This window comes from Sus scrofa, chromosome 1 (assembly GCF_000003025.6).
Source record: "Sus scrofa isolate TJ Tabasco breed Duroc chromosome 1, Sscrofa11.1, whole genome shotgun sequence".
Lineage (NCBI taxonomy): Eukaryota > Metazoa > Chordata > Mammalia > Artiodactyla > Suidae > Sus > Sus scrofa.
The window spans coordinates 250,311,953-250,339,891 of record NC_010443.5 but is presented as its reverse complement, the minus strand read 5'-3'; the positions used below and the strand labels follow the sequence as shown (position 1 = coordinate 250,339,891).

General features: G+C 45.0%; 1 protein-coding gene across 1 annotated transcript in view; it reads left to right on the top strand.

Annotated features, from left to right (window-relative positions):
- EPB41L4B (erythrocyte membrane protein band 4.1 like 4B) overlaps positions 1-27,939 on the top strand; it is a 142,306-nt gene that overhangs the window by 29,006 nt on the left and 85,361 nt on the right. Inside the window, 4 exon segments of the mRNA XM_021067313.1 lie at positions 8,167-8,271; positions 23,675-23,717; positions 24,565-24,643; positions 26,784-26,828. Coding sequence (XP_020922972.1) covers positions 8,167-8,271; positions 23,675-23,717; positions 24,565-24,643; positions 26,784-26,828 — 272 coding nt within the window.

Below are 27,939 nucleotides of genomic sequence, written 5' to 3'. Positions count from 1 at the left end.
GTGGCCCACCTGTGGTACAATTGTGCGTATTCCTAATGGGGTTGAGGCCACCATCACATGGGCGCCTTAGTACCGGAGAGCTAAAGGGGCCTTCCCATCGTGGCTCAGCGGTTAGCGAACCTGATTAGCCTCCATGAGGATGCAGGTTTGATCCCTGGCCTCGCTCAGTGGTTAAGATCTGGTGTTGCTGTGAGCAGATGTAGGTTGCAGATGCAGCTCGGATCCCGTGTGGCTGTGGCTGTGGCGGAGGCCAGTGGCTACAGCTCCAACTGGACACCATCCCTTCCTGCTTATCAGATTTCCCATATGTTGTAAAACTAAGTTCAGTAATTGATAAATGGAATAATAACCTGGGCCTCACAATGTTCTTAAAAGGACACACCATGGGCCAATTTAAATAAGATGACATTTCAAGACTGTAAATCCACTGTACTTTGATTAAAAAAAATGTTTTTAAAATAAATACAATGACATTTAATTGCAACAAATGTAAACACCTGCACTTAAGGTTAGAAATCATCACCACACTTATTTTTGGTTTTTGTTTGTTTGTTTCGACCTCACCTGCAGCACACTGAAGTCCCTGAACCAGGGATCAAATCCAGGCTCTGATCTATGCTGCAGTTGCAGCAATGCTGGATCCTTAACCCACTACAAGGGGCCAGAGATCAAACCCATGCCTGAGCAGTGACCCTAGCCTCTGAGACAACATCAGATCCTTAACCCACTGCACAACAGCAGGAACGCTATTTTGGTTATTTCTTAACCCATATATAAAAATCCAGAACTTGAGAGTATTTCGTAGATGGCAGAGCGTTTTGATTAGCCAAAGGACAAGCCACAGTGTGGTATGGTTTCCCAAACAGCAGTGTTCTGGTTTGCTTTAGAACAGATAGGAGCTCAGGAAGGGGAGACGGCAGTACCAGGGTTCTGCACGCAGGTGGCCGCTGGCTAGAGAGGATTCCCAGTGGAGATGGACCAGGAAGATCAGGCTTCCGCAGAGTGGATTGTTGGAAGACCATTGTGGGAACTGAGGATTCTCCTTAATCCACATCACGTTTATGTTTATTGAGCTCCAGAATGTCAGATGATCAAGAAGCGTAGATGAACAGGTCAGTGTGCCACCAGCAGGAAGTGTAGTGATGATGGTTGTCACTCGAAAGTGGCCATGGGGGTTGGCTTGTTGCAGGTGGGGACAGGAATGGGGATGTAGGAACAGGGCACCCAGGCAAAGGAGAGACACAGGCAAAGCCATGGGGGTGGGACCTGCTGTCTATTTTGGGTGAGCATCGTGGCTGGAGAACGTGTTTGCCTGGAGCCCAGGGAGAGAGAAGGAGGGTCGGGTTGGGCTATTTAGATTGTGCAGAATCCTTGACGCCAGGCCCGGAAACCTGCATGTCATCCTCTGATGGATGTTTTTGGGCAGAAAAGTGACTGAGTTGTTGAGGACCATTCTGGCAAACTCAAGAAGGATGGGCTTTAGAGGGAGACACTAGAGAAGATGAGACCACTCGGGAGCGGGTGGGGGGCCGTTGCTGTGGTCCGCGTATGAAGTGATGTGGCCTGAAGCATGAGGGGGAAGAAGGAGAGCCTTCTGCAGATGGATGCAAAGGGACGGGACGTATGGTGGACGTGGAGCGGGTGGATGGAGGAGAGCCTCGTGTGCCTGCATGGCTCCTGAAACCTTTCTCGGCCCAGGAGTCGTGCTTTCCCATTTTAGTTCACATCTAGGATGTACACACTGGCCGGGCACCCTCTCACCCTCAGCTGATTTCCTCCTTTCAAACCTATCTGGGACACACAGCATCTTATGCTATTAAGATTAATGAAATGTAGATGGATTGGCGTCTGCTCTGCTCTTCCAGGACCACAGTCGACCTATCACATTGCTCTTGGGTCAGATTGCAGTAAGACATTGCCAGTTGCATCTTATCTAAGAGCGTCAGGCTGGTTCATTTATTTGGGGGACAATTAGGACATCAGCTGTCCAGCTGTTTTCCTTATCGGGACTGTGGCTGGGAAGCAGTAAATAGATAAAATCAGAACCTCTGGCCGGCCAGCAAAGGTATCAGGATGTCCATACCTTTCCCTGCTGCCAGACCCAGTCTTCAGCTGGCACCTCTGTACTCTTATTTTACACATGATTTTAATGAACGTGGTTATTTTTAGCTCCCATCAGATCAGAAGAAGCTGCTATATGGAGAGACATACTGACTCAAAACCAATGGTCCTGGTACCTGTAAAAAGTGACGTGTTGAGATGGGAGGAGGAAAAACTAGGCAACGTGGATGTGGGAACTCAAGGGTAGAACTTCCCTAGGTCCTGCTGTGTTTAGAGACTCTTCTCCATATCTGTCTTGAAGTTGGTGGATTTTTAAACCTTTGTAAGGTTTTCCATCACAAAGAGTACGTTCTGCTTAAGAAGGCAGAGAAGGGGAGTTCCCACTATGGCTCAGCAGAAACGAATCTGACTATTATCCCTGAGGACACAAGTTCGATCCCTGGCCTCGTTCAGTGGGTTAAGGATCCGGCATTAGTGTGAGCTGTGGTGTTAAGTCACAGACCTGGCTCAGATCTGGTGTTGCTGTGACTGTGGTATAGGCCGGCAGCTACAGCTTTGATCTGACCCCTAGCCTGGGAACTTCCACATGCCCCACGTGTGGCCCCCCAAAAAAATAAAGACCGGAAAAAAAAAAAGAAGAAGGCAGGGAGATAAGTGGTATTGTTACCTATGAGTTGGGGTTTTAAGCTGTTTAGGATGACTTTGCTCCTCAAGAAGGAATTGTTCAGTGAGGGCTTCTTATAGTTGCTCCTTTCCAGACTTTGTGACCCCCAGTGTATCCCACCACCTAGAAAAGTGGCTGGCATTTGATGAGCAGTTGGTAAATATTTGTTGAATGAATGAATGAATGGCTTCATCACAGAGGAGGAGGCCCAGTTAGCAATGAGGCAACAAGCAGCAGCTTCCAGTCTTATCATATTAACGGACCTCCTGTTGTAATCACTAGACAGCACTTCACATAATAGCCACAAAATCGTGTTTAGGTAAATGGCCTTGGAAGTACAGCACAGTTCCCTAGATGCTTGTTCCTGGAAAACTTAATTTGGAAAGATTTTAATGAGTGTGTTCTCATTTTTAGGCCTGCTGCTTGTGAAATATCAGTCTGTTGTTCATGCTTTAGCATGGCCCATCCAGAAGATCTGTTTTGTGGTCCCAGACTGTACATATCCCCCGTCCTTCCATCCATCCATCCATCCCCCATTCATCCATCCATCCATCCTTCCCTGCATTAAGCAGACATTTGTGGCCAGCCAGCTGAGTGCTTTGGGGATGGAGAAGAGGGAAGGTGCTACCCAGGTGGACACAGCTAGTCTCTGCCCTTGGGGAGGCTCAGTCTGAAGTAGAAGACAGACTGTGCCAAGTGTGTGTGATAAAAGCATGGGCCCGTTGCTCGTGGGAACACAGAGAAGGGGGCACTTAATGCCCTGAGGCGGGTGGGGGAGTAGAGTTGGGGAGACTTCCAAAGGAGGAACTGTCTTGGCCGGGAAGCCTGAGATGACAGCTTGTGGGCTTCTAGGGGGTGCCCTGGGCAAGATGTCTTGGCTGGCAGTGTGTGTGCATTATCTGGAACCTTCTCAGTCTTTTTTTTTTTTTCGTACATTTTTTGTTTTTGGCATTATAATTGCTTTACAGTGTTCTGTCAATTTCTACTGTACAGCACAGTGACCCACCCCTACATATATACATATGTTCCCTTCTCAGTTTTGAGGGCGGATACTCTGCAGGCCGAGAGGAGTGAGAGATGGTTAATTCAAGTGCTGTGGTCTTGAACCTCATGTCTTCAACCTGCCGTGTCCCCCGCCCAGGGAACCTCTGCTTTAAGGAACCTTCTGTTCATTCTAGTCATTTCACCAGATGCTTTTTAGAGCTGGAAAGGGCTTTTGGGAATTCTCTCTTGCAGTGGAAGAGACCAATGAGTGTACTTGATGGGGAGGTGAGTGGGGGAAGTGTTGCTGGGTAGATAAAAATGGTATTTCCGATCCACCAGACCCTGCTGTCTGCCACCTCCTAGTCCAGCTGAGCCAGGGTCTGGTGATAAAGGAGTCAGGCTGGGCATTGGCCGAAGGCACCTGCTGCTCATAGAAAGGTTCTTGTTCCAGCCTCCACCTTGAGCTCCTTCTAAATTAAGAGCTGTTTTGGAAAGACATCAGAAAAGGAAAATTTGAAATGACCTAGACAGAAACTGTGGCTAATAACCTCCCTCATGTTACATGTGTGGAACTGGACCGTTTCAGTTCATACTCTGGGAGTGTTAAAATTACATACCAGGATGCTACGTCCAGAACCACAGTAGATCCAGGCAGGGCACAGGTTGGATTCGGGGTTAGGTGAGTGGTGGGGACCCTGTATATTCAGGGCGTCAGGGCCATGTCTGATTTGCAGCTGTGCGAGAAGTCCGGGATGGCCACGGAGCTTTGGGGAAATGACTTGCTTAAGGTTGCAGTTAGTGGTGCCTCTGGGACTAGAGCACAGGTCTCTTGCATTCTCTCAGCCCAGTTCTTTCTGCCATGTCCTGCTGCTAAAGCTTTACTCTAACTAGTTCCTTCCCCCTAGGAAACCCGCTAATGAAGCATTGGCGCCGTGATAATAGGTGTTGCAATAGGGCCAGTAGCACTGGATAGTAATTGGAAAAAATACACCAGAGGATGTTACGGACAAGGGGGAAGAGTGCCAGAATTGTGATTTTTTTCGGGAAATTGTATGTGCTGCCTTACCATTGCCAAAGACCGGTGTTAAAGAAAATGGGAAGAAAACCATAGTGTCTCTGTCCTACCACAGCTGTTTTAGGTTTTTAGCTGCTTTTGCCAATTTACTATTTTTATCAAGTAGTCCTCATGCAGTGCTTATATGTTTTCATGTAGTTGGAATCACAGCTTTCTATTCCTTTCTTTTTTCTTTTCTTTTCTTTTTTTTTTTTTTTAGGACTGCATATGCGGTGTATGAAAGTCCCCAGGCTCGGGGTTGAATTGGAGCTGCAGCTGCTGGCCTACTCCACAGCCACAGCCATGCCAGATCCGAGCTGCATCTGCAGCCTACACCACAGCTCATGGCAATGCCGGATCCTTAACCCACTGAAGGAGGCCAGGGATCAAACCTGCATCCTCATGGATCCTAGTCAGGTTGGTTACCACTGAGCCACGACGGGAACTCCCACAGCTTTCTGTTCCTTTGTATTCTGTTTACTTAACGTTTGTCATAAGAATTTTTCATATTTCTGTCTCAGCATAATTCTCTTTTGTAACAGCAGAGTAATATCCTGGAGTGTTGGTGGGCCGCAGTGCTGTGTTGTGTGACTGGAGTTTGGGTTGTTTCTTCTTTTTGCGCCCCCCACCCCCCGCCTTATTTCCCCAGGGGATAATGTTATAGTGACCCCTATTGCGCATTGAGCCTTCTGCTTCTGTTGAATGGATGCCTTTGGAGGAGTATTTCCAGGAAGGAAAGAGGCTGTAATTCATTGATGTAGTTTTGACTTTTTTTTTCTTTTTACTTTTTATTATTGTTGTTTTGCCGAACACAACTATGGACGTAGAAATAAAACAACGGTACTGTTTAATGAACTACTATAAGCTAGACAGACGTCTTTGTACCACAACCCACATCAAGAGCTGGGATCCTGCCAGCCAGCCCAAAGGCCACCATAGCCCCTCCCAGACACATCCCCGCCCTCAGCCCTACGAGCAGCAACTATCCTTTTTGCAGTCACTTCTTTTCTCTCCAAGTTTGTTTACTCAAGTGTGCAACCCTAGATGTTGCAGTTTAGTTTTGCGTTTTTTTAAAAAAATGTCTTTTAGGGAGTTCCCTTGTGGCGCAGGGGTTTAAAGATCCAGTGTTGTCACTGCAGCAGCCTGAGTCGTTGCCTTGGCCCAAGTTCAGTCTGTGGCCCAGGAACTTCCACATGCCACAGGCATGTGGGAAAAAAAAAAAGTCTTTTAAATCTCTTTTAACCTGTAGGTGTCCCCTCCATCTCTTCTCTTCCCTGTATTCTGTTTGTTGAAGAAACTAGGTCATTTGTCCTGAGCAGTTTCTAGAATTTCCCACAGGCTGGATCTTGCCAGTTGCAGCTCCAATGTAGTTTAGAACATTTCAGAGTTCCTGTTGTGGCTCAGTGGTTAATGAATCCAACTAGGAACCATGAGGTTGCAGGTTCGATCCCTGGCCTCGATCAGCAGGTTAAGGATCCGGCATTGCCGTGAGCTGTGGTGTGGGTCACAGATGCAGCTTGGATCTGGTGCTGCTGTGGCTGTGGTATAGGCCAGCAGCTATAGCTCCGATTAGACCCGTAGCCTGGGAACCTCCATACGCTGCGGGAGTGGCCCTAGAAAAAGCAAAAACACCAAAAAAAAAAAAAAAAAAAAAAAGAGAGATCATTCTTCTGTGTTTCCTGCAGTTGTCACTTGGAGCTAATGGTTGAATCAGTCCTTACATCTTTGGTGGTGGGATGTTCCTTATCAGGAGATGCATAATGGCTGTCTCTCTTCTACTGCGATGTTAGTAGCTTGTGGCGTCCATTGCTTAGAGCCTGCCATTCATTAGAAGTTGCAAAATTGTAATGTTGCAGTACTGCTATTCCTTCATTTATTTGCTGAAATACTACTTTAAAGAAAAACTCTGTTGATCCGCTATTTTTAATAATTTATTTATAGAGATTACCATACCATTCCCCTATCTGAAGCATACAGTTTAGTGGGTTTTAGTACATTCTCAGAGTTGTGCATCTATTGTCATGACCAATTTTAGAATATGTCATTAACACCCCCCAGACGCTACCCAGCTGTCACCCCCACAAACTTTGCAGCCCTAAGCAATTACTAATCTAATTTATGTCTCTAGATGTACTGTTCTGGACATTTCATGTGGTATGTGGCCCTTTGTAATTAGCTTCTTTCACTTAGTATAATGTTTTTAAGGTCCATCAGTGTGGTAGCATGTATCAGACCTTTATTCCTTTTTATGGCTAAATAATATTCCATTGTATACTACATCTTGTTTATCTCTTCATCAGTCGATAGACCTTTGTGTGGCTTCCACTTTTTGGCTATTGGGAATAATGCTGCTGGGAACGTTTTTGTACCGGTTTCTACGTGAACATAATGTTTTCATTTTTCTTGTGTGTATACCTAGAAGTGGAATTGCTGGGCCAAATGGTAACTCTGTGTTTAACTGTTTAAGAAATTACCAGCCTATTTCCTAAATTAGCTACGCAATTTGACATTCCCATTAGCAGTATATAAGAGGATTCCGATTTCTCCAACATTGGTGATCTGTCTTTTTAATTATAGCCGTCTTAGTGGGTGTAAAGTGTCTGATTGTGGTTTTGATTTGCATTTGTCTGATGACTAATGATGTTGAGCATCTTTTCATATGCTTATCGGGCATTTGTCTGTCTTTGGAGATCTAGCTACCTAGCTATCCCCTTGCGGATTTTTTTAATTGAATTTTTGCCTTTTTATTATTGAGTTGTATTAATTCTTTACGTATTATAGATAGAAGTCCCTTATCAGATGTATGATTTATAAAATTTTCTCCTACTGTGGATTGTCTTTGTCCTTTCTTGCTATTTTGGTATTCTTTGAAACATAAAAGTTTTGCATTTTGATGATGTCCAGTTTGCTTTTTTCTTTCATTGCGTGTGCTTTTGGTGTTTTTTTTCCCCTAAGCAACTATTACCTAATTGAAGGTCATGAAGATTTATGCGCATGTTTTATTCTGAGTTTTATGGTTTTAGCTCTTACGTTTGGGTCTTTGATCCATTTTGAGTTAATTTTTGTTCATGCTGTCATCTACTCTTTGGTTACCCAGTGCTGCAACTAAAGGCAGGATCAATGTTGGTTTTTTTCCCCCCCTTTATTTACCATTTGTCATAATAAGGCACTTGTCCCCTAATCATCCTATGAAGTAGTTCCTTATTTTTTGTTATAGTGAGTAGATTTAACCATGAGTGTGTATTATAATAAAAATAATTACATTTAAAAAGATGGATGTACTCTAACACATATGTGTATACAGTAGAGAAAAGTGATTATGTTGTTTTGTTTTGCTTTTTAAAGGCTTATTTCTTATCCAGCTGTCACATCCTAAATTCTCCTCTACCCACTTACCTTGCAGAAACATGCCAAAGGCCAGGATTTGTTTGATCAGATTGTGTACCACTTGGACCTAGTGGAAACAGATTACTTTGGCCTCCAGTTCCTCGACTCTGCCCAGGTCGCGGTATGTATTCCTTTGGTTCCTTACAGAATGAATTGGCTTTTCATGCTACTCATAGATCCACTGTTGCTGGAAATTGGTAGAGAAATACAGAAGTGCAGCGGTGATATTGTTGCAGGAAGGAGCACTGGGATGGTGGTGCTGGTGCCTGGGCGAAATGATGCATCCATGATGCTGATCCTGGGGGTGGCCAGTACCCAGGAGAGGAAGATGAATTCCTATCACACATGGAGAGGCATTAGGGGAACGTCTCCAAGCATAGGGATGCAGTATAGACACATCCCTAGGGGAGATAGAAGAATTATTGTTAAAGAAATTTCTTTTAAGGATGCTGCTTTCGTTTTTAACCAGCAGAAGAGGCTGTGCCACCACCTTCTCATGGATTCCTGCTGGGTGTAGAGAGCAGGTGCTGTGAACACAGCTGGATCCCAGCCAGGCTTAGTGGGTTCGGGGGCTAGGTGGTCAAAGCAGGTCTTGGCATTGCTCAAGAACCATCTTGCAGGCTCCAGGAGGTTGTGTTAATTCAGCAAAAACTTCCTTCCCTTGGCCTTAGACACAACACAACTGGTCACAGTGGAGGTGCTTCAGTCCGTGAACTGCACACAGCTCAGAACCACTCTTTTATTGATTATTCTTTATTTACTTATTTTATAATTGACCTATAATACAATGTTAGTTCCTGTAACATGACATAGTAATTCAGTATTTCTCTCCATTTCTAAATGATCACCGTAATGAGCCCATTTATGATCCATCACCCCACAAAAGATGTTACATAGTTATTGACTGTATTCTCCATATCGTACATCTCATACCCATGACTCATTTATTTCACAATGCTGAATGTTTGTACATCTTAATCTCCCTCACCTATTTCTTTCTCCTGCCTTCCCCCCGGCAACCACCTGTTCCTTCTCTATATCTATAACTTTGTCTTTGCTTTGTAAGGTTTTGTTCATTTGTTTTGTTTTTTAGGTTCCACATATAAGTGGTATTATACCATATTCATCTTTCACTATCTGACTTATTCCACTTAGCACAGTACTGAGTAGATCCATCCATGCTGTTGAACATGGCAAGATTTCATTCTTCTTCATGGCTGAGTAATATTCCATTGTGTATGTATACATGTATATATGCCACATCTTTATCCATTCATCTATTGATGGGCACTTAGATTGCTTCCATGTTTTGGCTATTATAAATAATGGTGGGGAGTTCCCGTCGTGGCGCAGTGGTTAACGAATCCGACTAGGAACTATGAGGTTGCGGGTTCAGTCCCTGCGCTTGCTCAGTGGGTTAACGATCTGGCGTTGCCGTGAGCTGTGGTGTAGGTTGCAGACGTGGCTCAGATCCTGCGTTGCTGTGGCTCTGGTGTAGGCTGGTGGCTACAGCTCCGATTAGACCCCTAGCCTGGGAACCTCCATATGCCGTGGAAGCGGCCCAAAGAAATAGCAAAAAGACAAAAAAAAAAAAAAAAAAAAAAAAAAAAAAAAAAAAAAATAATGGTGAATGAACATAGAGGTGCATGTATTTTTTTCTAATTAGTGTTTTTCTTTCCTTTGGATAAATATCCAGGAGTGGAAGTGCTAGATCTCACAGTAGTTGTATTTTAAAATTTTTGAGGAACCTTAATACTTTCCATAGTGGCTGCACCAATTTACATTCCCAGCAACAGCACACAAGTGGTCTGTTTTCTCCACATCCTTGCCAACACTTGTTATTTGTTGTGTTTTTGATAATAGACATTCTGACAGCTGTGAGGTGTTACCTCGTTATGGTTTAGATACTCATTTTCCCAATGATTAGTGATGTTGAGCATCTTTTCACATGTCTGTTGTCCATCTGCTTGTCTTCTTTGAAAAAAAATGTCTATTCAGATACCTGTTTTTTAGTCAAGTTGTTTGATTTTTTCTGATGGTGCATTGTATAAATTCTTTATGTATTTTGGATATTAACCCCTTATCGTATATATCACTGGTAGAGTTCTTTTCCCATTCAGTGGACAGACTTTTCATTGTGTTGGTAATTTCCTTCATCATGCTAAAACTTTTTAGTTCGATACAGTCCCATTTGTTTAGTTTTGCTTTTGTTTCCCTTACCCGAGAAGATACATAAAAAAAAAATTACTGAGACTGATGTCAAAGAGCATACTGCCTATGTTTTTTTCTAGAAATGTTATGGTTTCAGGCCTTATATTTAAGTTTTTAACTCATATTCAATTTATTTTGTACATGGTGTGAGAGAGCAGTCCAGTTTGATTCACTTGCACAGAGCTGTCCAGTTCTCCCAACAATATTTATTGAAGAGGCTACCTTTTCTCTTTTTTAAAATATTTTTATTATAGTTGATTTACAATGTTCTGTCAATTTCTGCTGTACAGCAAAGTGACCCAGTCATATATATATATTTTTTTCTCACATTATCTTCCACCATGGCCCATCAGAAATGCCTAGATATAGTTCCCTGTGCTATACAGCAGGATCTCATTGCTCATCCATTCCAAATGCAATAGTTTGCCTCTGTTAACCCCAAACATCCTCCTCCCTTCCCCTCCCCTTGGCAACCATTATTCTGTTCTCCAAGTCTGTGAGTTTGTTTCTTTTCTGTAGAAAGGTTCATTTGTGCCATATATTAGATTCCAGATATAAGTGATATCATATGGTATTTGTCTTTGTCTTTCTTACTTACTTCACTCAGTATGAGAGTCTCTAGTTCCACCCATATTGCTGCAAATGGCATTATTTCATTCTTTTTATGGCTGAGTAGTATTCCATTGTGTATATACCACATCTTCTTAATCCATTCATCTGTCAGTGGACATTTAGGTTGATTCCATGTCTTGGCTATTGTGAGTAGTGTTTCTATGAATATAGGGGTGCATGTGTCTTTTTCAGTGAAAGTTTTGTCCAGATATATGCTCAGGAGTGGGATTGCTGGGTCATATGATAGTTCTATATTTAGTTTTCTGAGGTACCTCTATACTGTTTTCCATAGTAATTGTACCAATTTACATTCCTACCAACAGAGAAGGAGGGTACCCTTTTCTCCACACCTTCTCCAGTATTTGTTGACTCATTAATGATGGCCATTCTGACCAGTGTGAGGTGGTACCTCATTGTAGTTTTGATTTGCATTTGTCTAATAATTAGTGATGTTGAGCATTTTTTCATGTGCCTATTGGCCATCTGTTTATCTTCTTTGGAGAAATGACTGTTTAGGTCTTCTGCCGATTTTTCAATTGGATTGTTTGTTGGCTTTTTTGCTGTTGAGTTGTATAAGTTGTTTGTATATTTTAAAGATTAAGCCCTTGTCAGCCGCATCATTTGAAACTATTTTTTCCCATTCCATAGGTTGTCCTTTTGGGTTTTTTTTAATGGTTTCCTTTGCTGTGCAAAAGCTTGTCAGTTTGATTAGGTCACATTGGTTTATTTTTGTTTTTATTTCCATTGCCTTGGGAGACTGACCTAAGTAAACAATTGCATCGTCGATGTCAGAGAATGTTTTGCCTTTGTTCTCTTCTAGGAGTTTTATGGTCTCTTGCCTTATGTTTAAGTCTTTAAGCCATTTTGAGTTTATTTTTGTGCATGGTGTGAAGGTGTGTTCTAATTTCATTGATATACATGTGGCTGTCCAGTTTTCCCAGCTCTGCTTGCTGAAGAAACTGTCTTTTTCCCATTTTATATCCTTGCCTCCTTTGTTGTTGATTAATTGATCATGTAAATGTGGGTTCATTTATGGACTCTCTATTTTGTTCCATTGATCTACACGTCTGTTTTTGTGTCAGTACCATGCTGTTTGGATTATGGTAGCTTTGTAGCATAGTTTGAAATCAGGGAATGTGATTAAGCTTTGTTCTTTTAAAAAGCAGAAAAGACTTCCGGGTCTCTCTCTTCCCAACAAAATCTAGCTTTAGGTTCAAAGAGAATGTATTCAACAATGTAAAAATATTTATTGGGTGCCTATCATGTACTGGGCCATATTCTAAGCACTATGGATAATGCAGTGAATGCCTGTGTAATATGACAGGTGGTAATAAGTGCTAAGAAGTGTAAAGCAGAGTGAGAAGATAGAGGAAGGGGAGGATGAGGAAACAGAGTAAGGGGCAGGGCTGTTTTAGACAGGGCATGAAAAGTGAATTTCCTGGTGGGAGATATTTGAGCCAAGACCTGGAGCTCCTCATCTGTGGCTGAGCCCTTCTGCCTGAAAGACACATTTTAGATACTTCCTGGGGGCTATCCATGATGAATATATGGCCAGGGGATGCTCAACATCGATGTCTGAAAATTGGGTCTGCCTAAGAGTATCCGTGCGGTGCTCAGTCTGAGGTGGTACAGCAGAGCAGGACTCAGATGCACCCAGACGCTCCCCTCTGCTCCCACTGACGCCCCCAGCACCACCGGCTCCCCCACCTTCAAGACCTCCTTCTGCTAATACTGTTGCCATGAATTCCCCAGCTGCCTCTTTGAGTTCCTGGTCCTGATTCCTTCCCGAGAGCTGGAGACCCTCACTCTGGCCACCGCTGCCCTGGGAGGGCAGACCAGCTTTTCCCAGGCTGCTCCCCCCTTGTAGTTCTGCTTCCTTTGAGGTTGAATCACCTGGCATCGTACCCTCTGACCTCAGTGCCCTCCTTCCCAACCCTGAAGCCCTCTGGTGTCGCAGGCTTTCTCTTCCCCAGGCAACCTCAGAACTCAAGTTGCTGATCCCTCTGAATATCCCAGACGCGGTTTCCTCTCACTGAAGCTGCATGAGCAAACCTCACACAGATGCTCTTTGGGTCCTGTCACCGCGCAGTCACTCCAAGATCCAGAGTTCTGTCCGTGCTCATCCTGTGATAACGTCCCTTGATCCCATCCTCCCAGTTCCTCTGCATGTAGCTGGCCTTGACTCTTAGTGACCCCTTCCTGCCCTGGCCCTCCTCCTGGCTTGGCAAAGCCTCAGCCATTTCACCCGTGTCCCCACTTGCCCTTTGATTCTCCTGCCCCCGTGACTGTCCCCTGGCTTCCCTTGGACACACACGCAGGCCCATCTGTTCCCTCTGCTCCTTCTCCCAGCCTGCCAGGAGTTGCTGGAGAGCCACAGGCTGTGCCTTTTGGCAGCAGCACAGATCACAGGTTCAGCAAAGTCCTGGATCCTCATTAACCCCCAGTGGACTCTGCGGTGCCCCAGGGTTGCCCTTCTGAATCTGGACCACAGACCTGTAGACCAGTCCCTACAAAGACTCTTCTCACGGGCGGCCTCACCACCTGCTGAGAAGTCTGAGGCCATTCAGCTAAAACGCCTTGAGGTTTCTTCCCTGCATCTCAGAGTTTCTCTGCCTGTCCTTTGTTACTGCTTTGTTTTAAGGGAGTTTGCCTGTTTCTCCAGCACTTACTACACCTGCATCCGAGCTCTATTTCCAGTTGCTTCCTCACTGCCGAATTTAAAGTTCTCTTTGCTGTCCCCAGCATCTGACACTCCTCAGCCTCCTCTTCCCAGAAACTCTTCTGGATTCTCCTTTCTCCCATTGTCCTAACGTGTGTTTCTGGCCTCAGATTGTCTGTGGCCCTGGACGAAGAGCCACACATGCACCTTGTTCCTGGCTCTGCCCCAACTCATTTGATGGATTTAGATGAGCCACCTTTTGGCCCTTGGCCTCAGTTTCCCCATCTATACAATGGGGTTCTTGGGGCTGTTCTTCCAAGAGCTCTTCTAGTTCTAATGTCCAGTGATTCTGAGGCTGAAGGAGAAGCGGGCGTGTCTGCCCCACGTCTTCTCTAGTCAGCGGGAGGAGATAGCCATTATTTCTGCCATTAGAGCCAAGAACCTGTTGCCATGGTGGCGTGTCCTCATCCCTTGGCGACGGCTTTCCAGTCGCTCGGATTCCCAGAAAGCCAAGTCTGTGACTCTGTTACCAGAGACCTTGCTGTGAGCCTCTGCTCACTTGGCTGCCAAGCTTTCCTGTCCGCGAGTGCGCGGGCCTGTGCGGCAGGAGAGGTGTTCGCGGCGGGATCCGGGCATCCTTCCCAGGCCATACGCCTGCAGATGCTCAGGTCCTGGAGGCGCTAACGCCTTTCCAGCCTGCAGGCCTGTGACCGTGGCATGCTTTTCTTTCCCACAGGAGCAGGTGCAGGGTCCTCTTCTGCCTGACTCTGAGGACCCAGGAGAGGTGGGGCAGCTCCCGGCCCCTTCTTTCCGTCAGTCCGACTTCCAAGCTGGGCTCATTGCGGGCTGGGTTCTGGTCCTGCCTTTGATTATCTCTGGGCCTTTGCTCATGCTGGCTTCCCTCTCCGAAGGCTCTTTCTTCCCGCTTAATTGTCCGGCCATCCTTCAAGATCACCTCTGATGACAGCCCTTCGTGCAGCCTGTCCTGAACCCCCAGGGCTTTTTTCCTCCTCTGGGTAAACCTGAGCAAATTTTGCCCTCCCTGGAAGTCTGCTCCTTTGGCCTCAGGGTCATTATTTGTATATTGGAGCAAACCTTTCTGATTAGATCCTAAGACTTAAGACGGCCTTGGCTTAACTTGGTGACTCTTGCTGACAAGGCACACAACCTAGAACTTGAGTCTCTAGCTCTAGAAGGGGCCTTAGGAGCCACTTGTCAAATTTCTCCATCTTCTTGGTGGTGAAACTGAAGCCCTTAGACCTCGACAGGTCACTTCTTGAGTAGCTCAGCTTGTGCTCGAACCCTGGTTTTACAATTTCAGGTTTAAGTGCTCTTTTCGGAGCACTGTGCTCTGGAGCCTTGGTTTTCCTAACTCTGAAGTGAATGTAGTAACATCCTTCTCACAGGGAGTTTAAGGGACTCAGTGAGTCAATGGAGGAAAAAGGGGTTTGTAATCCAACACGGGTGTGGGTCTCCTCTTCCTAGCTGGGCAGCCATGGGAGAGACCAGAAGTCATCACAACCCCCAGAGGTGAGGCCCTGAGCTTGGCTGGAACCTCAAGGAAGTTTTCTTAATAGTTTAGGAAGAGAGACCTTTGGGAAGGTTTGCTGAGCCATTGATTTTTCTGAGGGCCTGGGATGAAGCAGTTGGTGGCAGGTGTAATTGGTGGGCGCCCGGAAGGGAACGGTCTGCTGGGCCACTGGCTTATTGCCCCATAATTGAGGCTCCTGCAGGGAGTGGCATCTCTGCCCAGCCCCTGATATGCAAATCAGAGGCCTGGCCATGGCAGGGTTCTTGGCACTGCCAGCTGAGTCCCCAGCTTATATCCCCAGCTCCCTGCAAGCCTGGTTTCCATAGTGCGCTGCCCGGCCCTGAAGCAAGGTCAAAGTCTATGGGCCTAGTCTATTTTTAGCAGATGGGGCTGGGGCCTTCTGTTTCCCTTTTCTACATCAAAGCAGGAAGGCATCCGGGAACCCATTCTGTAGCTCTCAGTTTGCCACAGCTCCAAGCAGGGGCAGAGGTTCTATTTTTACATTTCAAAGCTTTCTTTTGAGAGCTGGGCACTGGCCTGCCCCCACCCAGCTTTCTTACAGACTGGTCTGATAGCTGCCGTTACTGAGTTCCCACTCTGATGAGCGCTGAGGCAGGCATCCAGTTAAAGGCTTTACATAACTCTTGTTCAACATTCATCACTGATCTGATCTATAAAGGTGGCCATAGAGCAGACCCATTTTACAGATGATGAAGCCGAGGCTCACTAGGAACCTTGTAAAGGTTTGAGTAAGTGACAGAGCTGGGATTCAGAACCTGGTCTCTCATTCCAAAGGCCAGCACTTCCCACTAGGTTAGACTGATTCTGTAACTCATGGTATTGTCACACCCCCACCCACAGAAAGAAGACATTCCGTCAGCAGCCATTCAGCAAACTTTGACTTGGAGTTTACGCAGGGGCAGGGGCTGTGGAGCAGAAGTAGGCTGGGCAGTGTCCTTACCTGCCATGTTCTGGTGGGGGAGACAGACAGACGGTCCATTGAAATACGGTGGGTCTCAGTCCTCCTATCTGTGAGTTGGAGCCTGGGTGTCACTGATGAGATGATCAAGGGTATCGGAGGGGAAGGGTGAACAGAGGGTGAGCCACAGGCACAGAAGATGTGAGTGAAACTGACAGCGCTCACGGCCTGAACCCAGCCTAAACCCAGATTGGGACTTGAACCCATGTTTTAAATTAGAATCACTCACCTGGTGTCTGGGCTTACTGAGGTTCAGGTTCTTTGTGCAGCCACACAGAAGGAATTCAGTGAGAGACAAAGTGATAGGCAAGAAGTATATTTATTAAGACAGGATGCTTGTGAGAGATGCAAATGGGCAGGCAAGGAGGCTGTGCCCCCAGGATCCAGTGGGCTACAGTTTTATTATCCAAGGGAAGTGGGGGTCAGAAAAGACCACCTCTTCCTCTTTGAGTGTCCAGTAAGGTGTGTATTCAAATCAGCAGAAGGGCAGTCCTCAACTGCTGCCCTTGGACTGAATCTGAATTCAGGCCTCATCCCATCCCCCACCCAACGCCTCACCCCCCACTAGTCAAGCAAGCCTGCCTCATTCTGATGGCTTCCTGAGCAATTATTAACTTACAGTGATCTCCCGACACGTCCCCTAGGTTTCCCTCGCTATCTCTGATCCTTTATTGGGACTCCTCCAACTCCCTGTGCCTGCTCCATCCCTATCACGAGGACTTTGCCAAGCAGAGCAGTGGCAGGAATTGGGGGCAGGTGTGACAAGTAGCCTCACCAAGCAGGAGACTTTGTTCCCATCTCGGGGTCAGGTGTCCCACAGCGTAGGTATAACCATCCTAAGTCTGTTCCAGAGCCCCTCTCAGCATTACATGATGGTCCGTTTTGCAGTAAGTTGTCCAGAAAAGGTGATTCGGGCTTTTGTTACAAGACTTGTGAGATGTTTTTCCTCGGCTCCTCTGGAGCCAGGTAATGAGAGGCCCACGGCTGCAAGGTGAGGTTGACAGACTTGACGACTGTTGGAAGGACTCAGGGGACACTAAGGGACTACTGCGGCTTCACTCTGATGGGTGCCTGGATTGTCACCACATCTGCCACTTGTGTGGCCACTGCAGAGCACTCCTGCCATTTCAGATGCACATGGAGAAGGTGGAGAGTGCAAATGCCAGCAGCGGGATATGTCACTATAAGAGAAAGAATTGTAAACCCTTCCTTCCATTCGACTGGTCCCTTACAATTTCCACGGACACAGAGTTGATTCTTCAGGCAGTGTTAGGGGACAGCTCAGTGCACAGATGGGGAAGCCCAGGCCTTGCCCATAGCCACATACAGGCGTGCTGCAGAGCTGGGACTTGAACTCTGATCTTCTGCCTCCTTCTTTAGGAATTGTGAAACAGCTCAAGAAGTGCCACGGCCCTCCCAGCAGCCTGCTGCTGACCGTTGGCAGAGCAAGTGTTTTCCTGCCCATGTGCAGGTACTGGCACTGAATGGGAAGCTATTGATCAAGGGAAGGGGTCTCTGCCCTTGATTTAGAGGAATCCCTAAGGAAACCTCGAGCAGCTGGTGTGGATGGGTTGACAGGGCTTGGTGCTCAATGAAGATGAGGAGTGACCCCTCCCGTAAGCAGAGAAGGCACATAGGCTGATGTGCAGTGTGGACGCCCAGGGCCCCGGATGCTGACACCGCCCTAGTTAAAATCCTGCTGCATCAGCACCTCGATCGAGGATACCTCCCATGCCCTCTCCATGGCCACCTTCGTCTGCTCTGAGGCCTGAGAAAAAGGTGGATGTGACACGATACAGTGTGTTTCTTCCAGCGCCACCAAGCAATTTCAGCACTATCTACCTGGAGCTAGTGTCACATGCCACAGGTTGAGGACTCAGTCCTACACAACTGCGCCCCCCCGCCCAGTAGTCCTACACATACTTCAAACACCAGTCCCAAGTCCAGGGTTGTCACCTGACCTTCTGACCTACTGGCTATAGATGGGAGCTTCCCATGACCGCTTCCTTGAGCGTGATGAACCTGCTAGAGCCGATCTCAGAACTCAGAGAAACATTTTACTTACTGGATGACTAGTTTATTATGACAGGATACTCCTCGGGAACAGCCAGATGGAAGAGAGGCAAAGGGCCAGGCATGGGAGGCTGTAGAGTTTCCATGCCCTCTCGAAACACGTCACTCTCCCCAGATCCATATGTTCACCAATCTAGAAGGTCTCTGAACATTGTCCTTTTGCGTTTGTGTGAAGGCTTCATTACACAGACCCAACTGATTAAATCGCTGGCCATCAGCGATTGATTCAGCCTCCAGCCCCTCTCCCTTCCCTGGAGGTCAGGGGGGTGAAACTGAATGTTCTACACCTGTATCACAAGTTGGGTTCCCATGGCAACCAGCCCCCATCCTTAGGGGCTTTCCCAGGGTCACCTCATTTACATAAACTCAGGCGAGGTCTCAAGGGGTTTGTTATGAACATAAGATACTTTTATTGCTCTTATCACTTAGGAAATTCCGAGGATTTTAGGAGCTCGGTGCTAGAAACCTACGATGCCGGCCAAAGATACGTTTCTTATTATAAATCATCATATCACACACAGTAAGCTCCAAAAGTATTCATTCCCTTCTTTCTCTTTTCATCCTTCAGCTACGATTCTCTCTCAGATTCCTTCCAGCTCTAATTTAAATGCAAACTAGACACTTTTTACAAGCCAAGAAAATCTGTAGGTACTAGACAGCCAGTTATGAGTGCCATCACTCAAACTTGATGGCCCAGGGGTTGTGCAGGCAGAGTTTTTAGACTCTCTTCAACCCCTGAGCTTCTGGCCATTGTGATTCAAGTACTTCTGTGTTAATTTTAGACAATTAAATTCCACAGCCAGCCTCATGCGTGTCACAATTGCAGAACCGATGTACTATTAGAACAGATGGGCTTTACCAGATCATCTCCCATCTCGATTTATGGAAAGGATTTTGCCAGATGGACTTGGATGAAGACTTCAGATCAAACCACCTGATACCTACCCATTTTTGTTTAAGTGCTTGCCCTTTGAACTCAAATGCACCTGTCTCTTTCCAGTGGTTGGGTTAATGGTCTGTTAAGAGGGTTGGAGCTGTTTACTGTGGCCTCTGCCGACAGGCAGCCTGGCTATATTTAGCTGGCATGCAGGTGAACATCCAAGACAGGTGCTGCTGCTGCTGAACAGGGCTCCAGGCCGAGCACAGGATACGATTTACTCAGTGCCACATTGGGCCAGTGTGCCCAGGTCTTCAACTCCCAGGGTGGTCTTATGGGATTAAATACAGGTGATCAGTGTCTGCTCAGCTTCTGCAGCTGAGAAGAAAGTCAGTCATTTTGAACTGGTTGGATACAAGATAGCTTTTATGATGTCTTGTTTTGGAATTGTGACTGAGTTTCTTATCACCTCTGATGCAGGCACGCAAACCTGATCCGAACCCCACCGGGTCATGTTCAGTGGAGCCGTTTCGGATCCCTCTGCTGGCTTTGCGAGCCCCAGGCTTTTCACAGACCTCCATCCTGGCAGGTCCTGCTCTGGACAGGGCTCTGGCTGGTGGCTGGGCAGGAAGGACAGAGGCCGGCGTACGGAGATGACACACCGCTCCTTTGGCAGTGTGGTCGGAGGGAAAGGCAGTCTGCTGCCAGGAAGAGCCTCTTACCATGATCTGTCTGCAAGTTAACACGGGCCGTAGACAGCTGGCTAGTAAACCCTGAAATTGCTTGAGATTATACAAAGCCCAGACAACAATATGCAGAAGGGTCGTGGATGTTTCAAGATCCCCCGAATCATTATGAGGACATATTCTTGGATAGGAGAGGATGTAGGAAAACTTCAGCCCTAAATATGTAATGAGCCCACTGGGAGCCTTTAAGAAACACTGATGATGTGAGATTCTGATTAATGGTCCAGGGTGGGACCTGGGATTTTGTGATTGAAACGCGCAGACCACAGCGACACAGGTTGGACCTGGATCAAAATTAAGAGTTTTGGCAGTAGAGGGAGAGGAACAGTGGACTCAAATATGTTCTCTTCCAAATATGATAAGGAGACTTGAGAAAGGAAAGAATTGAGACGAGCTTTTTCAAGCTCTGAGTGTCTGAGGCTAATAAGATTAGAGGGCTGGTTGCAGGGAGAACTTTCCTTGCCTGGTAAGAACAAATTCATTTGAAAGTGAGGCAAAGAACAGGTTTAGTCAAGCCTTACTTTGGCAGGAAAGTAAATATTATTTTTTATCAAGCCCTCCTCCCAGGGACGAAGGTCCAGCATTTCCAGCTTGGTTGAGGGCAGCAGTGAGACTTCATTATTGGAATGAATAATGAAGGCAGATTGTTCATCAAAAAACTGCCTGATAGGCTAGTTGATGGCTGAATGATGGAAATTGACAACCAGCCTATCACCCCCCACCCCCATGAAAATAATATTCTCATTAAAAGGAAGAAAACTGGAGTTCCCATTGTGGCACAGTAGTAACGAATCTGACTAGTATCCATGAGGATGAGGATTGGGGTTCGATCCCTGGCCTCACTTCCTGGGTTGGGGATCTGGCGTTGCCTGCCGTGTTGATCTCAGATGCAGCTCGAGATCCTGCGTGGCTGTGGCTGTGGCTGTGGCTGTGGCTGTGGCTGTGGCTGTGGCCAGCAGCTGCAGCTCTGATTCAACCCCTAGCCTGGGAACTTCCTTATGCCATAGGTGCAGCCCTAAAATGATTAAAAACAAACAAACAAAAAACCCCAACTATGTAGAAAAGTAAATAAATAAATGGCCTTCATAATCTTACCTTCAGAAATAACCTCTATAAATTCTTTTGGACATATATTGATAGAAAATAATACTTTTCTATAAATGAGATCCCCTGCCTGATTTTTTTTTTTCATCTCACACAGTCTGCAGATCCTTTGCCACAACCATAAATATAGGCCTAAAGGCTAAATAGTATTTCACTATGTGGGAGAGCCATTTTTTAATCTGTCTCTCTTGATGGGCATTTAGGTCATTTCCAATTCAAAACTATTAACCATGAGAGAAGGCATATCTTGTCCATGAGCGTTTGCCATGGGCACCCGGCCCCAGGGATCTGCGGCTTTTCTCACGTGGTTGCCTGGACAGGCGGGGAGTCGGGGTGACAAAGCCCGTGGTCCCCCGTGCACTGCTCAGAGCTTATTGTATTATAATTCATCTGTTATTTGCTTTTGTGTTTCCTTAGCCCCCTCCTCCCACAAAGCATAGTGGGCTCTTTGAATACCAGTCCCACCCTTTCTCATTATTAGAATATGCAGAGTTTCCACTGCTTCTGAAAGTATACGGATGGCCTGCAGAATGGCCTCTGATTCTGAACAACTCGTGCAAAACTGGCTTCGGGCTGTGGTGTTCCAACCGCTGCTCAACGTTTATCAGATTTACATAAAATGGGTGGGGAAAGTCCCTATTTGCCTGATTAAAAAAAAAAATTGCATTGACCATTTATTTATTTTTGAAGAACCTACTTCGAGCCTGTGGGGTGCCAAGCTCTGGGCCTGGCACCGAAAACTCAAAGGCGATTAAGTTCCTGGTCCCTGCCTTCCAAGGCGTGTGTCCGCCTGGAGGGGCTCGTAGTGCAATGTTCCTAAGTGTTGTTTTCCATGAGAGTCAAGCTCCTGAGGCTCGTCAGGACTCTGGTACCAACAGCTAGGACATTAGAGAGGAACTTTTGTATGAGGGAGATTGTTTTGTAATTTCTTTTTTTTCTTTTTTTATTCTTTTTTTTCTTTTTTGTCTTTTAGGGCTGCACCCATGGTATATGGAGGTTCCCAGGCTAGGGGTCGAATTGGAGCTGTAGCTGCCGGCCTACACCACAGCCACAGCAACGCAGGATCTGAGCCACATCTGTGACCTGCTCCACAGCTCACGGCAATGCCAGATCCTTAACCCACTGAGGGAGGCCAGGGATTGAACCTGCATCCTCATGGTTCCTAGTCAGGCTCCTTAACCCCTGAGCCACAACGGGAACTCCTGTTTTGTCATTTCCTTGGATGGATAAGACTGAAGTGATTTTCCTGATGAAAACTAGAGGAAGTGGAAATGCCTTCATAGTCCAGAGCAAAATTATCTCAGGCAAATCCCTGCCTATTTTTTCATCTTCAATGTGGGTCATTTTCTCAGCAAAAGAATAGAAGGGTCATAAAATTTTGGTTTTTAGAATTTAGGGTGACAGAATTATAAGACCTGTATATGAGCGGAGATTTTCAGTGGTATGGCTTGTAGTCGTTACTAGATTAATGAAGACTTGATTGTAACTTGAGAAAATTCAGAAGGAAAAGGCAGTTGGTGCCTCCACTGACTAGAAGGGACTTTATAGAGCAGCTAGGTAAAGGGTTTTAGGTTCTTTTAGGGATCTCTTTGAAAAGCTAATTCTCCCCAGAAAAAATATCACTTAATGTGCATAAGCATAGATATTTTTTCTTTTTTTAATTGAAGTATAGCTGACTTACAATATTATGTTAGTGTCAGGTATACAGCAAAGTGATTCAGATGTATATGTATGTTTTTTCTAGATTGTTTTCCATTATAATCTTACAAGATAGTGAATATAGTTCTATGTGCTATGCAGTAAATTCTTGTTGGTCATCAATTTTATGTATAGTTGTTTGTATCAGTAGTTTAATTCCATACTCATAATTTATCCCTCCCTGCTCCCATAAGTTTGTGAGTCTGGTTATGTTCTGTATATAGATTCGTTTGTATTATTTTTCAGATTCCATATATAAGTGATATCATATGTCTTTGACATACTTGTTATTATCCAGGTCCATCCATGTTGCTGCAGATAGCAATATTTCATTCTTTATAGCTGAGTAATCTATTGTGTGTAGGTATGTGTGTGTATGTGTGTATAGGTATGTAACATATGTATTCTGATATGTGTATGTATATATATATATATATTATACACACACCCCCCACACATCTTCATAAACCAGTTGTCTCTTGGTGGGCACTTTGGTTGCTTCCATGTCTTGGCTAGTATATAAATAGTGCTGCTATGAACATTGGATGCATGTATCTTTTCGAATTAGTGTTTGCAGGTTTTTTTGGGTATATACCCATGAGTGGAATTGCTGGATCATATGATAGTTTTCGTTTTTAGTTTTTTAAGGAAGAACCTCTTCACTATTTTCCATAGTGGCTGCACCAATTTACGTTCTTGTGAACAGTGTAGGAGGATTCCCTTTTCTCCACATCCTCTCCAGCATTTATTATTTGTTGATGGCGATTCTGATCCATGTGGGGTGATACCTTATTGTGGCTTTGATTTGCATTTCTCTAATAATTAGAGTTGTCAAGTACCTTTCCCGGAAGCACAGATGTTTTTATACCATCCCAAAGAGTTTGCAGATCCCCTGCTTAATAAGAGTTTGTGATCTGGTCTGGTTCCTGGTTTTTAATGGGTAGAATTACTAAGATTTGTTGGGGAGGGTAACTCTAAGGGCTGTGTAATCTTGCTGATGAACTATCCCTAAAAAAAATTTTTCTTTTTTTCAGCACTGGCTGGATCATTCCAAACCCATAAAAAAGCAGATGAAAAGTAAGTAAGCAGAATTTAGCCTACTGCTTTACTTCTTTTATCAGAGAGTAAACAAAGTCTTCTGCCAATGTTTTAAGGTGTCAAGTTTTCATTAGAACTTGGGAGCGTTTTAAAACAGTTTCAATTTTAAGGATGGATTTTAATTTCCTAAGGTTGGTTAAATGTTAGAGTTTAAGATTTGAATAAGAATTTTTAGTAGATGCTAAAACACAGACTATGCTCTCATTTGAAATCAGACACTTGTACCAATGAGGACTGATAAAAATGCTATTCAGAAATATGACTTTATACCTGTTACATTCATTTTCTTATGAGTTATGAAGTAGCTTCAGAGAATGGGAGAGCAGGAGGGATCTTTGGCAGTCTGGTCCAGCTCTCAGATTTTTATAGTTGTGGCAGCCACGTTTTTCCCATGGTGTTTATGTGTGAGCATAGAATTTAACAGTTTTAAGGTATTTTTACTGTAGTATTTTTAGATTGCAGAAAACTTTGCTGTTGATGTGTCACTTTACTTTAACTCCCTTAGTATTTTGTCAAAAGTTAGTATCACTTTGGAGTATCTTGGCAATCGGGTGAACATAAAATGTTAGCTTTTTTAATTCATTTAGATGATCAGGATTTTCTTCCAGAATGAGATTACTAGCTAAACTATCTTTGTCAACACAAAAGTCCATTTCAGTTTTCCAAGCTAGGATTGAAAAGAACTGGCTGGCTTTGTCTGTTCCATTTTTACCTCCCAGTGACTGGTGGATGTATTAATAGATTTAACGTGTTTTTCCTCTTGTCCATTCTGTGATCGGCGAAATTGGGGGAAAACGTCTTCAACCTTCCATCTCCAAACGCTTAGTTGGACCTGCTTATGCTTTGCACTTTCGAGTTAAATATTATTCTTCAGAACCCAACAACCTTCGTGAAGAGTTTACAAGGTAGGACATGCCAAACAAGCTCCTTCTCCCTACCCGCACCCCATAGCACCCGCCTTCCTTGTAACCTATCGGTCTTCTAAACTGGGTGTGCCACCTCTCCCATCTGCTGTCTTCATATTCTGAGCGAGAGTATTAGCACTTTGCCTGTGCTTAGCTCTGTTTTCTGTTGAAAATCCACCTCTGCTTGATTTGACCTATTTCTTAGTGAATCAAACTTTTAAAATTTATTCTCTTGTCACATTTCCATTTTGTCAGACCTTGGGTGAATTGGCTAGTTAGTCAACGGCACTTTATTTTTGTCCCAGATACAAAAGGGAAGGCAAATATTAGAACATTTCTGAGTCTAAAATAGCCATCTTGGAGTTCCCGTTGTGGCACCATGGAAACAAATCCAACTAGAAACCATGAGGTGGTAGGTTCAATCCCTGACCTTGATCCAGCATTGTGGTGAGCTGTGGTATAGGTCGCAGATGTGGCTCAGATCTCGAGGTGCTGTGGCTGTGGTGTAGGCTGGCGGCTACAGCTCCAATTAGACCCGTAGCCTGGGAACCTCCGTATGCTGCAGATGCAGCCCTAAAAAGACAAAAAAAAAAAAAAAATCCATCTTATTACTATTATTATTATTTTAGAAACTGCAAAATATTTCCTTGATTGTTACAACATCAGAATTGCTAGAATTCCTTCATGGTATCTTTCCACCCCACGGAATTTCTTTTATGGGGTGCCTGCCTGTGTCTGTCTCTTAGAGTTCAGATATGGTGTCAAAGCAAGAGACACTTAAAAAACATTTTATGTATGGACTTTCCCTCCAGCCACCCACCTATCACTGAGATTTTCCACCTAGCCTTCTACTGCTTTTGATGTCCCCAGGATCTCCTTGTCATTGTCTGTGATGAACAGTAGAGGTGACATGTAAGCCGCTGGCTGGTCCACCGTGGTGGCCGCTGGCTTGGAGAAGACCACCTAAGTATTACTTTAAAGACCCATTTTATCGCCAGGCTCCCCAAAGGGCAGCCCTGCTGGACTTCTGTAGTTAGGTTTTCCCATAGGAATTGGAAGTTCTGGCCATATCAGCACTGTGTCCTTGATGTGGGTAGTCAGTTTAATGGTGGTCGAGCACCTGTCAGAAGCAGTAACGTTCTGGAATGTACTAGAACCTTCACCCCCACCCCCATGTCTGGGTCACCCACATTGTCCTTTAGCCCTTCCATGGAGAGTGACTGCCTGCATTGTTTTCAAAGTTCAAACAAATTACATTACCCTCATGTGCCTCATCAGAGGCCTTTGAGGAAGCACGCTGCTTCTAGTTATCATCAAAGCCAGTGATTCTTAACCAGGGTTGTGTGAATCAGAAACTCCTGGGGAGCCTTTGAACAAATCAGATTCCTGGGGACCACTCTTGTGTAGGAATCTTATTCCCTAAGTACGGAGTGGAGCGTGGACAGCTTTGGTTTTTACAAGACACTGTAAGTGGTTCTGATGCCCACATCCTCCTGGTTTAAAACACCACCACCACTTAATCTCTTACTGAAGTGAACTCCCCTTGTGTCATTTGCTGCCTTCCTCCCCATTTTCTGTTACCCCTGTGACCAACTGCCGTCCAATTCCAGGATTTCTGTTTACTCCTGTGTGTGTGTGTGCGCGCACATGTATGTTTTGATTTTTCAAAAACAGAATCTGCAGTTAAACTGCATCAGGAAAAAAAAGAAAGCCTCCAGCAATTGCTGCCTGCAATCAGCTGTAATCTTGATACAATCAGCAGCTTTTCTGGAATCTGCTGGTGGGGCTGGCTGGAGGCTCCACCCCGAGAGTGGGATTGGACATGCTGCGTGCTTTGCGCATGGTTGAGTGTGTGTATGGCTCTCCTCTGGAGCCCTGAGGGCACTGGGGACGCATCCAGGGACCGCATCATGTTGCATCCTCAAAGTATCTTGCAAATGCTGTACCTGCACTCACCTTCCTAGCCTTCCTGGAGACTCAGGAAGAGATGCTTCTGCCCCAGTTCTCCTTGGATTTGGGCTCCTGTTTTACAATGCAGACTTCTGGGCTCAGTGTGGGGCGGGGTTTGTGATGGGAAGTTGGGGATTGGAAGTGGCTGGAGACGAGTTACCCTCTGTTGACTTTTGTATGTGTTTGTCAGGTACCTGTTTGTTTTACAACTCAGGCATGACATTCTTTCAGGAAAGTAAGTATGTTTTTGTTCTAACCCTTAACCCAGGATAAATCATAGTATATCTTCTAAATAATTCACTGTGTGTGGGTTTTTGTGTTTTTTTTATAACTCTTTTACCCTTGTTCCCTTTTCAAAATTCAAAAAAAGTACACCAGGCATTGTAAAGTGAGTCTCATATTTGTATCACGGTTATTATCATCTTATTTTAAATGATTACTCTATGGCTTGAAGCATTTCCAAGAGCATATAATATCTGACATGATTGATGTGTATTTGGGAATAATTCTCTCCCTGATCACATCGCTGCCCCATTCATAATGGCTTTGGTCGTATTTGCAAGCAAGATACGTTATTAGTATGTATACACTTACAAGAATTTGGATCATCCACAAGTCTTATGCATCGCCATCTGCATTTAAGTAAAGAGGTTATATTCTACTTCCAGAAGAAAGAGGTTTAGACATCTCATCTCATTTCCTTTTCCTCTCTTAAAAACGGTTTTTAGATACTAGGCCTCCTGCTACACAGCGATTGTTGAGCATAAGAACCTTTGGCACTGAAGTGGTCGATTTCACAGGCAGGATTTATTTTAAGGATATGAGATTTCAGCAGTCATAGCTTTTCCAGTTGTGTCATTTTTCACCAGACATATATTGACTATTTTCTACTCCATGAAAAACGAAGACTCCACTGAATCTAAAAAGCAGTACCTGTTATTATTGACTGGAATATATTTTGATTTTGAATATAATCTGAAGGAAATTTAAAATGTGATTTCCAGATCTGCAAAGTCTCAGTAGAGTGCGTGCTCTAAGAATCCCAGTGGAAGGGCCGCCATAGAACAAGTAGATTGTACAGTGTATACATTTGCCTTATTCAACCATGCAGTACAGATTCTCTGTGTGTGTCTAAGAGTGTGTGTGTATTTCTCTCTCTCTCCATGCTGCGCTCCTCATACTAAAAGCCTCTCAGCTAGTGATTGTCCTCAGTCCGGAAAAATATTAAGGGCAACACCTTACATTTGTACAGTACTTTGCAGTTCACGTGACTTCCGCCTGATTTGCTGCATTTCAAAGCAGAATGATGTTCTGGTCCCAGCATTGCCTCCTACCAGCTGGACGGC